Raw genomic sequence first — 20,077 nt, forward strand, 5'->3', positions numbered from 1 at the left:
CTAAACATACAGAGACTTAAAAACATCTTTCTCTCTTATAATAAACTAAACATACAGAGACTTAAAAACATCTTTCTCTCTATTATAATAAACTAAACATACAGAGACTTAAAAACATCTTTCTCTCTATTATAATAAACTAAACACACAGAGACTTAAAAACATCTTTCTCTCTTATAATAAACTAAACATACAGAGACTTAAAAACATCTTTCTCTCTCTTATAATAAACTAAACATACAGAGACTTAAAAACATCTTTCTCTCTCTTATAATAAACTAAACATACAGAGACTTAAAAACATCTTTCTCTCTCTTATAATAAACTAAACATACAGAGACTTAAAAACATCTTTCTCTCTCTTATAATAAACTAAACACACAGAGACTTAAAAACATCTTTCTCTCTCTTATAATAAACTAAACATACAGAGACTTAAAAACATCTTTCTCTCTCTTATAATAAACTAAACACACAGAGACTTAAAAACATCTTTCTCTCTCTTATAATAAACTAAACATACAGAGACTTAAAAACATCTTTCTCTCTTATAATAAACTAAACACACAGAGACTTAAAAACATCTTTCTCTCTTATAATAAACTAAACATACAGAGACTTAAAAACATCTTTCTCTCTCTTATAATAAACTAAACATACAGAGACTTAAAAACATCTTTCTCTCTCTTATAATAAACTAAACATACAGAGACTTAAAAACATCTTTCTCTCTCTATTATAATAAACTAAACACACAGAGACTTAAAAACATCTTTCTCTCTCTTATAATAAACTAAACATACAGAGACTTAAAAACATCTTTCTCTCTCTTATAATAAACTAAACATACAGAGACTTAAAAACATCTTTCTCTCTCTATTATAATAAACTAAACACACAGAGACTTAAAAACATCTTTCTCTCTCTTATAATAAACTAAACACACAGAGACTTAAAAACATCTTTCTCTCTCTTATAATAAACTAAACATACAGAGACTTAAAAACATCTTTCTCTCTCTTATAATAAACTAAACACACAGAGACTTAAAAACATCTTTCTCTCTTATAATAAACTAAACATACAGAGACTTAAAAACATCTTTCTCTCTATTATAATAAACTAAACACACAGAGACTTAAAAACATCTTTCTCTCTTATAATAAACTAAACATACAGAGACTTAAAAACATCTTTCTCTCTCTTATAATAAACTAAACACACAGAGACTTAAAAACATCTTTCTCTCTTATAATAAACTAAACATACAGAGACTTAAAAACATCTTTCTCTCTCTTATAATAAACTAAACACACAGAGACTTAAAAACATCTTTCTCTCTTATAATAAACTAAACATACAGAGACTTAAAAACATCTTTCTCTCTATTATAATAAACTAAACACACAGAGACTTAAAAACATCTTTCTCTCTTATAATAAACTAAACATACAGAGACTTAAAAACATCTTTCTCTCTATTATAATAAACTAAACATACAGAGACTTAAAAACATCTTTCTCTCTTATAATAAACTAAACATACAGAGACTTAAAAATATCTTTCTCTCTTATAATAAACTAAACATACAGAGACTTAAAAATATCTTTCTCTCTTATAATAAACTAAACATACAGAGACTTAAAAACATCTTTCTCTCTTATAATAAACTAAACATATAGAGACTTAAAAACATCTCTCTCTATTATAATAAACTAAACATACAGAGACTTAAAAACATCTTTCTCTCTATTATAATAAACTAAACACACAGAGACTTAAAAACATCTTTCTCTCTTATAATAAACTAAACACACAGAGACTTAAAAACATCTTTCTCTCTTATAATAAACTAAACATACAGAGACTTAAAAACATCTTTCTCTCTCTTATAATAAACTAAACACACACAGACTTAAAAACATCTTTCTCTCTCTTATAATAAACTAAACACACAGAGACTTAAAAACATCTTTCTCTCTCTTATAATAAACTAAACACACACAGACTTAAAAACATCTTTCTCTCTCTTATAATAAACTAAACACACAGAGACTTAAAAACATCTTTCTCTCTCTTATAATAAACTAAACACACAGAGACTTAAAAACATCTTTCTCTCTTATAATAAACTAAACATACAGAGACTTAAAAACATCTTTCTCTCTATTATAATAAACTAAACATACAGAGACTTAAAAACATCTTTCTCTCTCTCTTATAATAAACTAAACACACAGAGACTTAAAAACATCTTTCTCTCTCTATTATAAACTAAACATACAGAGACTTAAAAACATCTTTCTCTCTCTTATAATAAACTAAACATACAGAGACTTAAAAACATCTTTCTCTCTTATAATAAACTAAACATACAGAGACTTAAAAACATCTTTCTCTCTATTATAATAAACTAAACATACAGAGACTTAAAAACATCTTTCTCTCTTATAATAAACTAAACATACAGAGACTTAAAAACATCTTTCTCTCTTATAATAAACTAAACATACAGAGACTTAAAAACATCTTTCTCTCTTATAATAAACTAAACATACAGAGACTTAAAAACATCTTTCTCTCTTATAATAAACTAAACATACAGAGACTTAAAAACATCTTTCTCTCTCTTATAATAAACTAAACATACAGAGACTTAAAAACATCTTTCTCTCTTATAATAAACTAAACATACAGAGACTTAAAAACATCTTTCTCTCTATTATAATAAACTAAACATACAGAGACTTAAAAACATCTTTCTCTCTCTCTTATAATAAACTAAACACACAGAGACTTAAAAACATCTTTCTCTCTCTATTATAAACTAAACATACAGAGACTTAAAAACATCTTTCTCTCTTATAATAAACTAAACATACAGAGACTTAAAAACATCTTTCTCTCTCTTATAATAAACTAAACATACAGAGACTTAAAAACATCTTTCTCTCTCTTATAATAAACTAAACATACAGAGACTTAAAAACATCTTTCTCTCTTATAATAAACTAAACATACAGAGACTTAAAAACATCTTTCTCTCTTATAATAAACTAAACATACAGAGACTTAAAAACATCTTTCTCTCTTATAATAAACTAAACACACAGAGACTTAAAAACATCTTTCTCTCTCTTATAATAAACTAAACATACAGAGACTTAAAAACATCTTTCTCTCTTATAATAAACTAAACATACAGAGACTTAAAAACATCTTTCTCTCTCTTATAATAAACTAAACACACAGAGACTTAAAAACATCTTTCTCTCTCTTATAATAAACTAAACACACAGAGACTTAAAAACATCTTTCTCTCTCTTATAATAAACTAAACATACAGAGACTTAAAAACATCTTTCTCTCTTATAATAAACTAAACACACAGAGACTTAAAAACATCTTTCTCTCTTATAATAAACTAAACATACAGAGACTTAAAAACATCTTTCTCTCTTATAATAAACTAAACATACAGAGACTTAAAAACATCTTTCTCTCTCTTATAATAAACTAAACACACAGAGACTTAAAAACATCTTTCTCTCTTATAATAAACTAAACATACAGAGACTTAAAAACATCTTTCTCTCTTATAATAAACTAAACACACAGAGACTTAAAAACATCTTTCTCTCTCTTATAATAAACTAAACATACAGAGACTTAAAAACATCTTTCTCTCTTATAATAAACTAAACATACAGAGACTTAAAAACATCTTTCTCTCTTATAATAAACTAAACACACAGAGACTTAAAAACATCTTTCTCTCTATTATAATAAACTAAACATACAGAGACTTAAAAACATCTTTCTCTCTATTATAATAAACTAAACATACAGAGACTTAAAAACATCTTTCTCTCTATTATAATAAACTAAACACACAGAGACTTAAAAACATCTTTCTCTCTATTATAATAAACTAAACATACAGAGACTTAAAAACATCTTTCTCTCTTATAATAAACTAAACATACAGAGACTTAAAAACATCTTTCTCTCTATTATAATAAACTAAACATACAGAGACTTAAAAACATCTTTCTCTCTCTTATAATAAACTAAACATACAGAGACTTAAAAACATCTTTCTCTCTTATAATAAACTAAACATACAGAGACTTAAAAACATCTTTCTCTCTCTTATAATAAACTAAACATACAGAGACTTAAAAACATCTTTCTCTCTTATAATAAACTAAACATACAGAGACTTAAAAACATCTTTCTCTCTCTTATAATAAACTAAACATACAGAGACTTAAAAACATCTTTCTCTCTTATAATAAACTAAACACACAGAGACTTAAAAACATCTTTCTCTCTATTATAATAAACTAAACACACAGAGACTTAAAAACATCTTTCTCTCTTATAATAAACTAAACATACAGAGACTTAAAAACATCTTTCTCTCTCTTATAATAAACTAAACATACAGAGACTTAAAAACATCTTTCTCTCTCTTATAATAAACTAAACACACAGAGACTTAAAAACATCTTTCTCTCTATTATAATAAACTAAACATACAGAGACTTAAAAACATCTTTCTCTCTATTATAATAAACTAAACATACAGAGACTTAAAAACATCTTTCTCTCTCTTATAATAAACTAAACACACAGAGACTTAAAAACATCTTTCTCTCTCTTATAATAAACTAAACATACAGAGACTTAAAAACATCTTTCTCTCTATTATAATAAACTAAACATACAGAGACTTAAAAACATCTTTCTCTCTCTTATAATAAACTAAACACACAGAGACTTAAAAACATCTTTCTCTCTCTTATAATAAACTAAACATACAGAGACTTAAAAACATCTTTCTCTCTCTTATAATAAACTAAACATACAGAGACTTAAAAACATCTTTCTCTCTATTATAATAAACTAAACATACAGAGACTTAAAAACATCTTTCTCTCTCTTATAATAAACTAAACACACAGAGACTTAAAAACATCTTTCTCTCTCTTATAATAAACTAAACATACAGAGACTTAAAAACATCTTTCTCTCTATTATAATAAACTAAACATACAGAGACTTAAAAACATCTTTCTCTCTCTTATAATAAACTAAACACACAGAGACTTAAAAACATCTTTCTCTCTCTTATAATAAACTAAACACACAGAGACTTAAAAACATCTTTCTCTCTTATAATAAACTAAACATACAGAGACTTAAAAACATCTTTCTCTCTCTTATAATAAACTAAACACACAGAGACTTAAAAACATCTTTCTCTCTTATAATAAACTAAACATACAGAGACTTAAAAACATCTTTCTCTCTTATAATAAACTAAACATACAGAGACTTAAAAACATCTTTCTCTCTATTATAATAAACTAAACACACAGAGACTTAAAAACATCTTTCTCTCTCTTATAATAAACTAAACATACAGAGACTTAAAAACATCTTTCTCTCTTATAATAAACTAAACATACAGAGACTTAAAAACATCTTTCTCTCTCTTATAATAAACTAAACATACAGAGACTTAAAAACATCTTTCTCTCTTATAATAAACTAAACATACAGAGACTTAAAAACATCTTTCTCTCTCTTATAATAAACTAAACATACAGAGTCTTAAAAACATCTTTCTCTCTATTATAATAAACTAAACATACAGAGACTTAAAAACATCTTTCTCTCTTATAATAAACTAAACATACAGAGACTTAAAAACATCTTTCTCTCTCTTATAATAAACTAAACATACAGAGACTTAAAAACATCTTTCTCTCTCTTATAATAAACTAAACATACAGAGACTTAAAAACATCTTTCTCTCTCTTATAATAAACTAAACATACAGAGACTTAAAAACATCTTTCTCTATCTTATAATAAACTAAACATACAGAGACTTAAAAACATCTTTCTCTCTTATAATAAACTAAACATACAGAGACTTAAAAACATCTTTCTCTCTCTTATAATAAACTAAACATACAGAGACTTAAAAACATCTTTCTCTATCTTATAATAAACTAAACACACAGAGACTTAAAAACATCTTTCTCTCTCTTATAATAAACTAAACACACAGAGACTTAAAAACATCTTTCTCTCTCTTATAATAAACTAAACATACAGAGACTTAAAAACATCTTTCTCTCTCTTATAATAAACTAAACACACAGAGACTTAAAAACATCTTTCTCTCTATTATAATAAACTAAACATACAGAGACTTAAAAACATCTTTCTCTCTTATAATAAACTAAACACACAGAGACTTAAAAACATCTTTCTCTCTATTATAATAAACTAAACATACAGAGACTTAAAAACATCTTTCTCTCTTATAATAAACTAAACACACAGAGACTTAAAAACATCTTTCTCTCTCTTATAATAAACTAAACACACAGAGACTTAAAAACATCTTTCTCTCTCTTATAATAAACTAAACACACAGAGACTTAAAAACATCTTTCTCTCTCTTATAATAAACTAAACATACAGAGACTTAAAAACATCTTTCTCTCTATTATAATAAACTAAACATACAGAGACTTAAAAACATCTTTCTCTCTCTTATAATAAACTAAACATACAGAGACTTAAAAACATCTTTCTCTCTCTTATAATAAACTAAACATACAGAGACTTAAAAACATCTTTCTCTCTATTATAATAAACTAAACATACAGAGACTTAAAAACATCTTTCTCTCTATTATAATAAACTAAACATACAGAGACTTAAAAACATCTTTCTCTCTCTTATAATAAACTAAACATACAGAGACTTAAAAACATCTTTCTCTCTCTTATAATAAACTAAACATACAGAGACTTAAAAACATCTTTCTCTCTCTTATAATAAACTAAACATACAGAGACTTAAAAACATCTTTCTCTCTCTTATAATAAACTAAACACACAGAGACTTAAAAACATCTTTCTCTATTATAATAAACTAAACATACAGAGACTTAAAAACATCTTTCTCTCTATTATAATAAACTAAACACACAGAGACTTAAAAACATCTTTCTCTCTTATAATAAACTAAACATACAGAGACTTAAAAACATCTTTCTCTCTTATAATAAACTAAACATACAGAGACTTAAAAACATCTTTCTCTCTTATAATAAACTAAACATACAGAGACTTAAAAACATCTTTCTCTCTATTATAATAAACTAAACATACAGAGACTTAAAAACATCTTTCTCTCTCTTATAATAAACTAAACACACAGAGACTTAAAAACATCTTTCTCTCTTATAATAAACTAAACATACAGAGACTTAAAAACATCTTTCTCTCTCTTATAATAAACTAAACATACAGAGACTTAAAAACATCTTTCTCTCTTATAATAAACTAAACACACAGAGACTTAAAAACATCTTTCTCTCTTATAATAAACTAAACACACAGAGACTTAAAAACATCTTTCTCTCTTATAATAAACTAAACACACAGAGACTTAAAAACATCTTTCTCTCTTATAATAAACTAAACACACAGAGACTTAAAAACATCTTTCTCTCTTATAATAAACTAAACACACAGAGACTTAAAAACATCTTTCTCTCTTATAATAAACTAAACACACAGAGACTTAAAAACATCTTTCTCTCTTATAATAAACTAAACACACAGAGACTTAAAAACATCTTTCTCTCTCTTATAATAAACTAAACATACAGAGACTTAAAAACATCTTTCTCTCTCTTATAATAAACTAAACACACAGAGACTTAAAAACATCTTTCTCTCTTATAATAAACTAAACATACAGAGACTTAAAAACATCTTTCTCTCTTATAATAAACTAAACATACAGAGACTTAAAAACATCTTTCTCTCTATTATAATAAACTAAACATACAGAGACTTAAAAACATCTTTCTCTCTTATAATAAACTAAACATACAGAGACTTAAAAACATCTTTCTCTCTATTATAATAAACTAAACATACAGAGACTTAAAAACATCTTTCTCTCTCTTATAATAAACTAAACATACAGAGACTTAAAAACATCTTTCTCTCTCTTATAATAAACTAAACACACAGAGACTTAAAAACATCTTTCTCTCTATTATAATAAACTAAACATACAGAGACTTAAAAACATCTTTCTCTCTATTATAATAAACTAAACACACAGAGACTTAAAAACATCTTTCTCTCTATTATAATAAACTAAACACACAGAGACTTAAAAACATCTTTCTCTCTCTTATAATAAACTAAACACACAGAGACTTAAAAACATCTTTCTCTCTTATAATAAACTAAACACACAGAGACTTAAAAACATCTTTCTCTCTCTTATAATAAACTAAACATACAGAGACTTAAAAACATCTTTCTCTCTTATAATAAACTAAACATACAGAGACTTAAAAACATCTTTCTCTCTATTATAATAAACTAAACACACAGAGACTTAAAAACATCTTTCTCTCTATTATAATAAACTAAACACACAGAGACTTAAAAACATCTTTCTCTCTCTTATAATAAACTAAACACACAGAGACTTAAAAACATCTTTCTCTCTCTTATAATAAACTAAACACACAGAGACTTAAAAACATCTTTCTCTCTCTTATAATAAACTAAACACACAGAGACTTAAAAACATCTTTCTCTCTCTTATAATAAACTAAACACACAGAGACTTAAAAACATCTTTCTCTCTCTTATAATAAACTAAACATACAGAGACTTAAAAACATCTTTCTCTCTTATAATAAACTAAACATACAGAGACTTAAAAACATCTTTCTCTCTTATAATAAACTAAACACACAGAGACTTAAAAACATCTTTCTCTCTCTTATAATAAACTAAACACACAGAGACTTAAAAACATCTTTCTCTCTATTATAATAAACTAAACACACAGAGACTTAAAAACATCTTTCTCTCTTATAATAAACTAAACACACAGAGACTTAAAAACATCTTTCTCTCTCTTATAATAAACTAAACACACAGAGACTTAAAAACATCTTTCTCTCTATTATAATAAACTAAACATACAGAGACTTAAAAACATCTTTCTCTCTTATAATAAACTAAACACACAGAGACTTAAAAACATCTTTCTCTCTATTATAATAAACTAAACACACAGAGACTTAAAAACATCTTTCTCTCTTATAATAAACTAAACACACAGAGACTTAAAAACATCTTTCTCTCTCTTATAATAAACTAAACACACAGAGACTTAAAAACATCTTTCTCTCTCTTATAATAAACTAAACATACAGAGACTTAAAAACATCTTTCTCTCTCTTATAATAAACTAAACACACAGAGACTTAAAAACATCTTTCTCTCTCTTATAATAAACTAAACATACAGAGACTTAAAAACATCTTTCTCTCTCTTATAATAAACTAAACACACAGAGACTTAAAAACATCTTTCTCTCTCTTATAATAAACTAAACATACAGAGACTTAAAAACATCTTTCTCTCTTATAATAAACTAAACACACAGAGACTTAAAAACATCTTTCTCTCTCTTATAATAAACTAAACATACAGAGACTTAAAAACATCTTTCTCTCTATTATAATAAACTAAACATACAGAGACTTAAAAACATCTTTCTCTCTTATAATAAACTAAACACACAGAGACTTAAAAACATCTTTCTCTCTCTTATAATAAACTAAACACACAGAGACTTAAAAACATCTTTCTCTCTTATAATAAACTAAACATACAGAGACTTAAAAACATCTTTCTCTCTATTATAATAAACTAAACACACAGAGACTTAAAAACATCTTTCTCTCTCTTATAATAAACTAAACATACAGAGACTTAAAAACATCTTTCTCTCTCTTATAATAAACTAAACATACAGAGACTTAAAAACATCTTTCTCTCTTATAATAAACTAAACACACAGAGACTTAAAAACATCTTTCTCTCTTATAATAAACTAAACATACAGAGACTTAAAAACATCTTTCTCTCTATTATAATAAACTAAACACACAGAGACTTAAAAACATCTTTCTCTCTCTTATAATAAACTAAACATACAGAGTCTTAAAAACATCTTTCTCTCTCTTATAATAAACTAAACATACAGAGACTTAAAAACATCTTTCTCTCTTATAATAAACTAAACATACAGAGACTTAAAAACATCTTTCTCTCTCTTATAATAAACTAAACATACAGAGACTTAAAAACATCTTTCTCTCTTATAATAAACTAAACATACAGAGACTTAAAAACATCTTTCTCTCTATTATAATAAACTAAACACACAGAGACTTAAAAACATCTTTCTCTCTTATAATAAACTAAACATACAGAGACTTAAAAACATCTTTCTCTCTCTTATAATAAACTAAACATACAGAGACTTAAAAACATCTTTCTCTCTCTTATAATAAACTAAACATACAGAGACTTAAAAACATCTTTCTCTCTTATAATAAACTAAACATACAGAGACTTAAAAACATCTTTCTCTCTATTATAATAAACTAAACACACAGAGACTTAAAAACATCTTTCTCTCTCTTATAATAAACTAAACATACAGAGACTTAAAAACATCTTTCTCTCTTATAATAAACTAAACATACAGAGACTTAAAAACATCTTTCTCTCTCTTATAATAAACTAAACACACAGAGACTTAAAAACATCTTTCTCTCTATTATAATAAACTAAACATACAGAGACTTAAAAACATCTTTCTCTCTCTTATAATAAACTAAACATACAGAGACTTAAAAACATCTTTCTCTCTCTTATAATAAACTAAACATACAGAGACTTAAAAACATCTTTCTCTCTCTTATAATAAACTAAACATACAGAGACTTAAAAACATCTTTCTCTCTCTTATAATAAACTAAACATACAGAGACTTAAAAACATCTTTCTCTCTCTTATAATAAACTAAACATACAGAGACTTAAAAACATCTTTCTCTCTCTTATAATAAACTAAACATACAGAGACTTAAAAACATCTTTCTCTCTCTTATAATAAACTAAACATACAGAGACTTAAAAACATCTTTCTCTCTCTTATAATAAACTAAACATACAGAGACTTAAAAACATCTTTCTCTCTCTTATAATAAACTAAACATACAGAGACTTAAAAACATCTTTCTCTCTATTATAATAAACTAAACACACAGAGATTTAAAAACATCTTTCTCTCTTATAATAAACTAAACATACAGAGACTTAAAAACATCTTTCTCTCTCTTATAATAAACTAAACATACAGAGACTTAAAAACATCTTTCTCTCTCTTATAATAAACTAAACATACAGAGACTTAAAAACATCTTTCTCTCTCTTATAATAAACTAAACATACAGAGACTTAAAAACATCTTTCTCTCTCTTATAATAAACTAAACATACAGAGACTTAAAAACATCTTTCTCTCTATTATAATAAACTAAACACACAGAGACTTAAAAACATCTTTCTCTCTATTATAATAAACTAAACACACAGAGACTTAAAAACATCTTTCTCTCTCTTATAATAAACTAAACATACAGAGACTTAAAAACATCTTTCTCTCTCTTATAATAAACTAAACATACAGAGATTTAAAAACATCTTTCTCTCTTATAATAAACTAAACATACAGAGACTTAAAAACATCTTTCTCTCTCTTATAATAAACTAAACACACAGAGACTTAAAAACATCTTTCTCTCTATTATAATAAACTAAACACACAGAGATTTAAAAACATCTTTCTCTCTTATAATAAACTAAACATACAGAGACTTAAAAACATCTTTCTCTCTCTTATAATAAACTAAACATACAGAGACTTAAAAACATCTTTCTCTCTCTTATAATAAACTAAACATACAGAGACTTAAAAACATCTTTCTCTCTTATAATAAACTAAACACACAGAGACTTAAAAACATCTTTCTCTATCTTATAATAAACTAAACACACAGAGACTTAAAAACATCTTTCTCTCTTATAATAAACTAAACACACAGAGACTTAAAAACATCTTTCTCTCTCTTATAATAAACTAAACACACAGAGACTTAAAAACATCTTTCTCTCTATTATAATAAACTAAACATACAGAGACTTAAAAACATCTTTCTCTCTCTTATAATAAACTAAACACACAGAGACTTAAAAACATCTTTCTCTCTATTATAATAAACTAAACATACAGAGACTTAAAAACATCTTTCTCTCTCTTATAATAAACTAAACATACAGAGACTTAAAAACATCTTTCTCTCTCTTATAATAAACTAAACATACAGAGACTTAAAAACATCTTTCTCTCTCTTATAATAAACTAAACATACAGAGACTTAAAAACATCTTTCTCTCTATTATAATAAACTAAACACACAGAGACTTAAAAACATCTTTCTCTCTTATAATAAACTAAACACACAGAGACTTAAAAACATCTTTCTCTCTTATAATAAACTAAACACACAGAGACTTAAAAACATCTTTCTCTCTTATAATAAACTAAACATACAGAGACTTAAAAACATCTTTCTCTCTCTTATAATAAACTAAACATACAGAGACTTAAAAACATCTTTCTCTCTCTTATAATAAACTAAACATACAGAGACTTAAAAACATCTTTCTCTCTATTATAATAAACTAAACACACAGAGACTTAAAAACATCTTTCTCTCTATTATAATAAACTAAACATACAGAGACTTAAAAACATCTTTCTCTCTTATAATAAACTAAACATACAGAGACTTAAAAACATCTTTCTCTCTTATAATAAACTAAACATACAGAGACTTAAAAACATCTTTCTCTCTATTATAATAAACTAAACACACAGAGACTTAAAAACATCTTTCTCTCTATTATAATAAACTAAACATACAGAGACTTAAAAACATCTTTCTCTCTTATAATAAACTAAACATATAGAGACTTAAAAACATCTTTCTCTCTTATAATAAACTAAACATACAGAGACTTAAAAACATCTTTCTCTCTATTATAATAAACTAAACATACAGAGACTTAAAAACATCTTTCTCTCTTATAATAAACTAAACATACAGAGACTTAAAAACATCTTTCTCTCTTATAATAAACTAAACATACAGAGACTTAAAAACATCTTTCTCTCTATTATAATAAACTAAACATACAGAGACTTAAAAACATCTTTCTCTCTTATAATAAACTAAACATACAGAGACTTAAAAACATCTTTCTCTCTCTTATAATAAACTAAACATACAGAGACTTAAAAACATCTTTCTCTCTCTTATAATAAACTAAACATACAGAGACTTAAAAACATCTTTCTCTCTCTTATAATAAACTAAACATACAGAGACTTAAAAACATCTTTCTCTCTATTATAATAAACTAAACACACAGAGACTTAAAAACATCTTTCTCTCTCTTATAATAAACTAAACACACAGAGACTTAAAAACATCTTTCTCTCTATTATAATAAACTAAACATACAGAGACTTAAAAACATCTTTCTCTCTCTTATAATAAACTAAACATACAGAGACTTAAAAACATCTTTCTCTCTTATAATAAACTAAACACACAGAGACTTAAAAACATCTTTCTCTCTCTTATAATAAACTAAACACACAGAGACTTAAAAACATCTTTCTCTCTCTTATAATAAACTAAACACACAGAGACTTAAAAACATCTTTCTCTCTTATAATAAACTAAACACACAGAGACTTAAAAACATCTTTCTCTCTCTTATAATAAACTAAACATACAGAGACTTAAAAACATCTTTCTCTATTATAATAAACTAAACATACAGAGACTTAAAAACATCTTTCTCTCTTATAATAAACTAAACATACAGAGACTTAAAAACATCTTTCTCTCTTATAATAAACTAAACATACAGAGACTTAAAAACATCTTTCTCTCTTATAATAAACTAAACATACAGAGACTTAAAAACATCTTTCTCTCTTATAATAAACTAAACATACAGAGACTTAAAAACATCTTTCTCTCTTATAATAAACTAAACACACAGAGACTTAAAAACATCTTTCTCTCTTATAATAAACTAAACATACAGAGACTTAAAAACATCTTTCTCTCTCTTATAATAAACTAAACATACAGAGACTTAAAAACATCTTTCTCTCTATTATAATAAACTAAACACACAGAGACTTAAAAACATCTTTCTCTCTTATAATAAACTAAACATACAGAGACTTAAAAACATCTTTCTCTCTATTATAATAAACTAAACACACAGAGACTTAAAAACATCTTTCTCTCTCTTATAATAAACTAAACATACAGAGACTTAAAAACATCTTTCTCTCTTATAATAAACTAAACATACAGAGACTTAAAAACATCTTTCTCTCTATTATAATAAACTAAACACACAGAGACTTAAAAACATCTTTCTCTCTTATAATAAACTAAACATACAGAGACTTAAAAACATCTTTCTCTCTATTATAATAAACTAAACATACAGAGACTTAAAAACATCTTTCTCTCTTATAATAAACTAAACATACAGAGACTTAAAAACATCTTTCTCTCTTATAATAAACTAAACATACAGAGACTTAAAAACATCTTTCTCTCTTATAATAAACTAAACATACAGAGACTTAAAAACATCTTTCTCTCTCTTATAATAAACTAAACATACAGAGACTTAAAAACATCTTTCTCTCTCTTATAATAAACTAAACACACAGAGACTTAAAAACATCTTTCTCTCTTATAATAAACTAAACACACAGAGACTTAAAAACATCTTTCTCTCTTATAATAAACTAAACATACAGAGACTTAAAAACATCTTTCTCTCTCTTATAATAAACTAAACATACAGAGACTTAAAAACATCTTTCTCTCTATTATAATAAACTAAACACACAGAGACTTAAAAACATCTTTCTCTCTTATAATAAACTAAACATACAGAGACTTAAAAACATCTTTCTCTCTCTTATAATAAACTAAACACACAGAGACTTAAAAACATCTTTCTCTCTATTATAATAAACTAAACATACAGAGACTTAAAAACATCTTTCTCTCTCTTATAATAAACTAAACATACAGAGACTTAAAAACATCTTTCTCTCTCTTATAATAAACTAAACACACAGAGACTTAAAAACATCTTTCTCTCTCTTATAATAAACTAAACATACAGAGACTTAAAAACATCTTTCTCTCTTATAATAAACTAAACACACAGAGACTTAAAAACATCTTTCTCTCTATTATAATAAACTAAAAATACAGAGACTTAAAAACATCTTTCTCTCTTATAATAAACTAAACACACAGAGACTTAAAAACATCTTTCTCTATTATAATAAACTAAACATACAGAGACTTAAAAACATCTTTCTCTCTCTTATAATAAACTAAACATACAGAGACTTAAAAACATCTTTCTCTCTTATAATAAACTAAACATACAGAGACTTAAAAACATCTTTCTCTCTCTTATAATAAACTAAACATACAGAGACTTAAAAACATCTTTCTCTCTATTATAATAAACTAAACACACAGAGACTTAAAAACATCTTTCTCTCTTATAATAAACTAAACATACAGAGACTTAAAAACATCTTTCTCTATTATAATAAACTAAACACACAGAGACTTAAAAACATCTTTCTCTCTATTATAATAAACTAAACACACAGAGACTTAAAAACATCTTTCTCTCTTATAATAAACTAAACATACAGAGACTTAAAAACATCTTTCTCTCTATTATAATAAACTAAACATACAGAGACTTAAAAACATCTTTCTCTCTCTTATAATAAACTAAACACACAGAGACTTAAAAACATCTTTCTCTCTCTTATAATAAACTAAACACACAGAGACTTAAAAACATCTTTCTCTCTATTATAATAAACTAAACACACAGAGACTTAAAAACATCTTTCTCTCTTATAATAAACTAAACATACAGAGACTTAAAAACATCTTTCTCTCTTATAATAAACTAAACATACAGAGACTTAAAAACATCTTTCTCTCTATTATAATAAACTAAACATACAGAGACTTAAAAACATCTTTCTCTCTTATAATAAACTAAACATACAGAGACTTAAAAACATCTTTCTCTCTTATAATAAACTAAACATACAGAGACTTAAAAACATCTTTCTCTCTATTATAATAAACTAAACATACAGAGACTTAAAAACATCTTTCTCTCTCTTATAATAAACTAAACATACAGAGACTTAAAAACATCTTTCTCTCTCTTATAATAAACTAAACATACAGAGACTTAAAAACATCTTTCTCTCTTATAATAAACTAAACATACAGAGACTTAAAAACATCTTTCTCTCTATTATAATAAACTAAACATACAGAGACTTAAAAACATCTTTCTCTCTTATAATAAACTAAACATACAGAGACTTAAAAACATCTTTCTCTCTTATAATAAACTAAACATACAGAGACTTAAAAACATCTTTCTCTCTATTATAATAAACTAAACATACAGAGACTTAAAAACATCTTTCTCTCTCTTATAATAAACTAAACACACAGAGACTTAAAAACATCTTTCTCTCTCTTATAATAAACTAAACATACAGAGACTTAAAAACATCTTTCTCTCTTATAATAAACTAAACATACAGAGACTTAAAAACATCTTTCTCTCTATTATAATAAACTAAACATACAGAGACTTAAAAACATCTTTCTCTCTCTTATAATAAACTAAACACACAGAGACTTAAAAACATCTTTCTCTCTTATAATAAACTAAACATATAGAGACTTAAAAACATCTTTCTCTCTTATAATAAACTAAACATATAGAGACTTAAAAACATCTTTCTCTATTATAATAAACTAAACACACAGAGACTTAAAAACATCTTTCTCTCTCTTATAATAAACTAAACACACAGAGACTTAAAAACATCTTTCTCTCTTATAATAAACTAAACATATAGAGACTTAAAAACATCTTTCTCTCTATTATAATAAACTAAACACACAGAGACTTAAAAACATCTTTCTCTCTATTATAATAAACTAAACACACAGAGACTTAAAAACATCTTTCTCTCTCTTATAATAAACTAAACATACAGAGACTTAAAAACATCTTTCTCTCTCTTATAATAAACTAAACATACAGAGACTTAAAAACATCTTTCTCTCTTATAATAAACTAAACATACAGAGACTTAAAAACATCTTTCTCTCTATTATAATAAACTAAACATACAGAGACTTAAAAACATCTTTCTCTCTTATAATAAACTAAACATACAGAGACTTAAAAACATCTTTCTCTCTCTTATAATAAACTAAACATACAGAGACTTAAAAACATCTTTCTCTCTCTTATAATAAACTAAACATACAGAGACTTAAAAACATCTTTCTCTCTTATAATAAACTAAACACACAGAAACTTAAAAACATAATACTGTCATCTAATAAACTAAACACAGAAACTTACATTTATTACCTATACTGTAGGCTACCTCTATAATGTATTAATTGTAAAGATATTGATAATGACATTGTTGTCTAAATCACTTTTTAAATGATACAAAAGGAGTTCATATTCATCAGACTGTTTGTCTCTGTTCATGAAAAAGTAGTCATGTGCAGTAAAATAGAAAACTGAGGATGAATCGTGACGCATCGTGATATGGAATCGAATCGTTGACTGGATAATCGTTATCGAATCGTGAGACGAGTGAAGATGCACAGCTCCTAAGTGAACCCATGAGGTGTATTGAATGAACTATTGTTGTCACTCTCTCCATCAGATGCCTCTGAACTCACTCTGGACACAAACACAGTACACAGAAAGCTCAAACTGTCTGACAACAACAGGAAGGTGACACATGTTGAGGCGGAGTCTTCGTATCCAGATCATCCAGAAAGATTTGACCACTGGTATCAGCTGCTGTGTATAGCAGCTCTCACTGGTCGCTGTTACTGGGAGGTCGAGTGGAGCGGAGATGTGGATGTGTCAGTGACCTACGGTGCCCTCCAAAGGAAAGGAGACATATCTGAATCGAAATTTGGAGGGAATGAACAGTCCTGGAGTCTGATCTGTTCTGATGAACATGGTTATTTAGCCTGTCACGACAACACTAGAACAGTCCTGTCCTCCTCCTCCTCCTCTGTCTCTCACAGAGTAGCAGTGTATGTGGACCATCCAGCTGGCACTCTGTCCTTCTACAGAGTCTCCTCAAATACTCTGACCCACCTCCACACCTTTAACACCACCTTCACTGAACCCCTGTTTCCTGGGTTTAGGTTACTGTCTGGTGCCTCAGTCTGCCTGATCTCCCTGTAAACAGTCAGTCTGTTGCGACCTATATTTACCTGATTTTGAATCTGCATCGCTTCATGACTGTGGTCTAACAGCAGCACAAGCCTGTACTGCAGTACTTAGAAAGTACGCAGCTGAAGCTAATCAGCAACAATAGCCTCCCTTCTCCACGGATGACTACTAGTCATTTGTGAAGACTTTCTCTTGATTTTTCTCAAAAAGTAAAATCAGCTTAAAATTGGCGTGGATAGAGCCAGGGACGTGTGAAATAAGAGTGCATAAATTTTTTCTTGTCACCTATTAATTACAGATTATTTAAATACGAAATATGAATTGCGTCTTCCATCGGACTGTGTCATCCCTCAACCACCGCCGTCCTCATTCATGCTGCGGTCCATTCACCCTACACCCTAACACTTGTTATGAATTGGCGCTATACAAATAATGATTGATTGATTGGTGACATTTTTAGTGTGTTTAATGTCATTCGTGCACTTTCCCTTTAATTGTTTTAAATATAATACATGAAAACCCAAATGAACTGTTTACCCTCAATAATAATCCACTCCGGGGGCTCATCGATGGCGGTCTCCATGCTGGAAATGCTGTCTCAGTCTAACTTTCAGTCAACCTAACGACAGGCTGAGAGCTGGAGCTGAGGCGGGTTTTAAACCTCCTGACAAACCGTTACACCGCGCCCACCTGTCAATCAGGTCAGCTACACGCCCAACTCTATAACACATATCATTTTCAAATTCAAAACGGAGCCGGGTGCCGTTTAAAAAAAATAATCATCTCTGTACAGTGTGTGCCAGTGATGACAATAACTATCAGACGTATTTCTTTTTTGTACCGGGCTGTAAACATGCTTATTTATGATGTAAAAACAGATTTTTTGCCAGTCATGTGTATGTGAGTTCCTGATGCCAGCCTCAAGCGGACACTCCAGGAACTGCAGGATTTTGTACTTGATTATTACTTCATGTTTTAATTTTTGAGCTCCTTTTCCTCATAACAAACTTTCCACAATAATTACTGCTTCTTTTTTAATGGATGGATATCACATGATGCGCACTGTAATTTGTTTTTCACTTATTAAATCATGTTTTATATTTAAATCCCTGAATAGATGCGCATCATTCAAATAACAGCTCCCTTAACACCATTAATCAAGTTTTAGTGATTAAACTAAAGAGGCTGAACTAAACCATTTGTAACATTTAGCTTCTGGATTCACTTTAAAGAATAAAACACACAGAAAGTAACTCATCATCAGGCTAACTTAGTTTAGCTTCATCATACAGATTAAATATAAATAAATATCAAGCTAACTGACTAAAGTAGTTCAACTTACCAAATTCATGTTTGAATCCAGAGAAGAACACAGAGTCCACAAACTCAGATAGAAAGTGAAGATAAAATCATAAAAAAGCAGCTTTTAAACTCATATTCTTCTTCTTTATGACGGTTTAAAGAGGTCATATTCTGATCTTTTGGGGGTTCATATATTTAATCTATGTTCCTACTTTTGTACATTCACAATAGATAAAGTTCTAAAAAAGTGTCTGTTTTCATGTACTGCTCCTCCTTGCTCCCTCTACGCTCTGAGTCCGTCAGCTACACTCTGTTGAGCCCACACTGTTAGTGGGGATAATAAGTCTGCTCTGATTGGTCTGCCGATCCGCTCTGTCGTTATTGGTCAGTTGCTCAGCACGGTTCTTGGAAATGTCCCG

General features: G+C 27.3%; 1 protein-coding gene across 1 annotated transcript in view; it reads left to right on the forward strand.

Moving 5' to 3' along the window:
• LOC132966987 (protein NLRC3-like) overlaps nucleotides 1-19,462 on the forward strand; it is a 47,820-nt gene extending 28,358 nt beyond the window's left edge. The window contains exon 8 of the mRNA XM_061033889.1: nucleotides 17,833-19,462. Within this exon, the coding sequence (XP_060889872.1) occupies nucleotides 17,833-18,368 (536 nt within the window). The 3' untranslated portion in view covers nucleotides 18,369-19,462. The remainder of the gene's footprint in view (nucleotides 1-17,832) is intronic.
• Nucleotides 19,463-20,077: the final 615 nt, after the last annotated feature.

The sequence above is a fragment of the Labrus mixtus genome, unplaced genomic scaffold (genome assembly GCF_963584025.1).
Source record: "Labrus mixtus unplaced genomic scaffold, fLabMix1.1 SCAFFOLD_86, whole genome shotgun sequence".
Classification (NCBI taxonomy): Eukaryota; Metazoa; Chordata; class Actinopteri; order Labriformes; family Labridae; genus Labrus; species Labrus mixtus.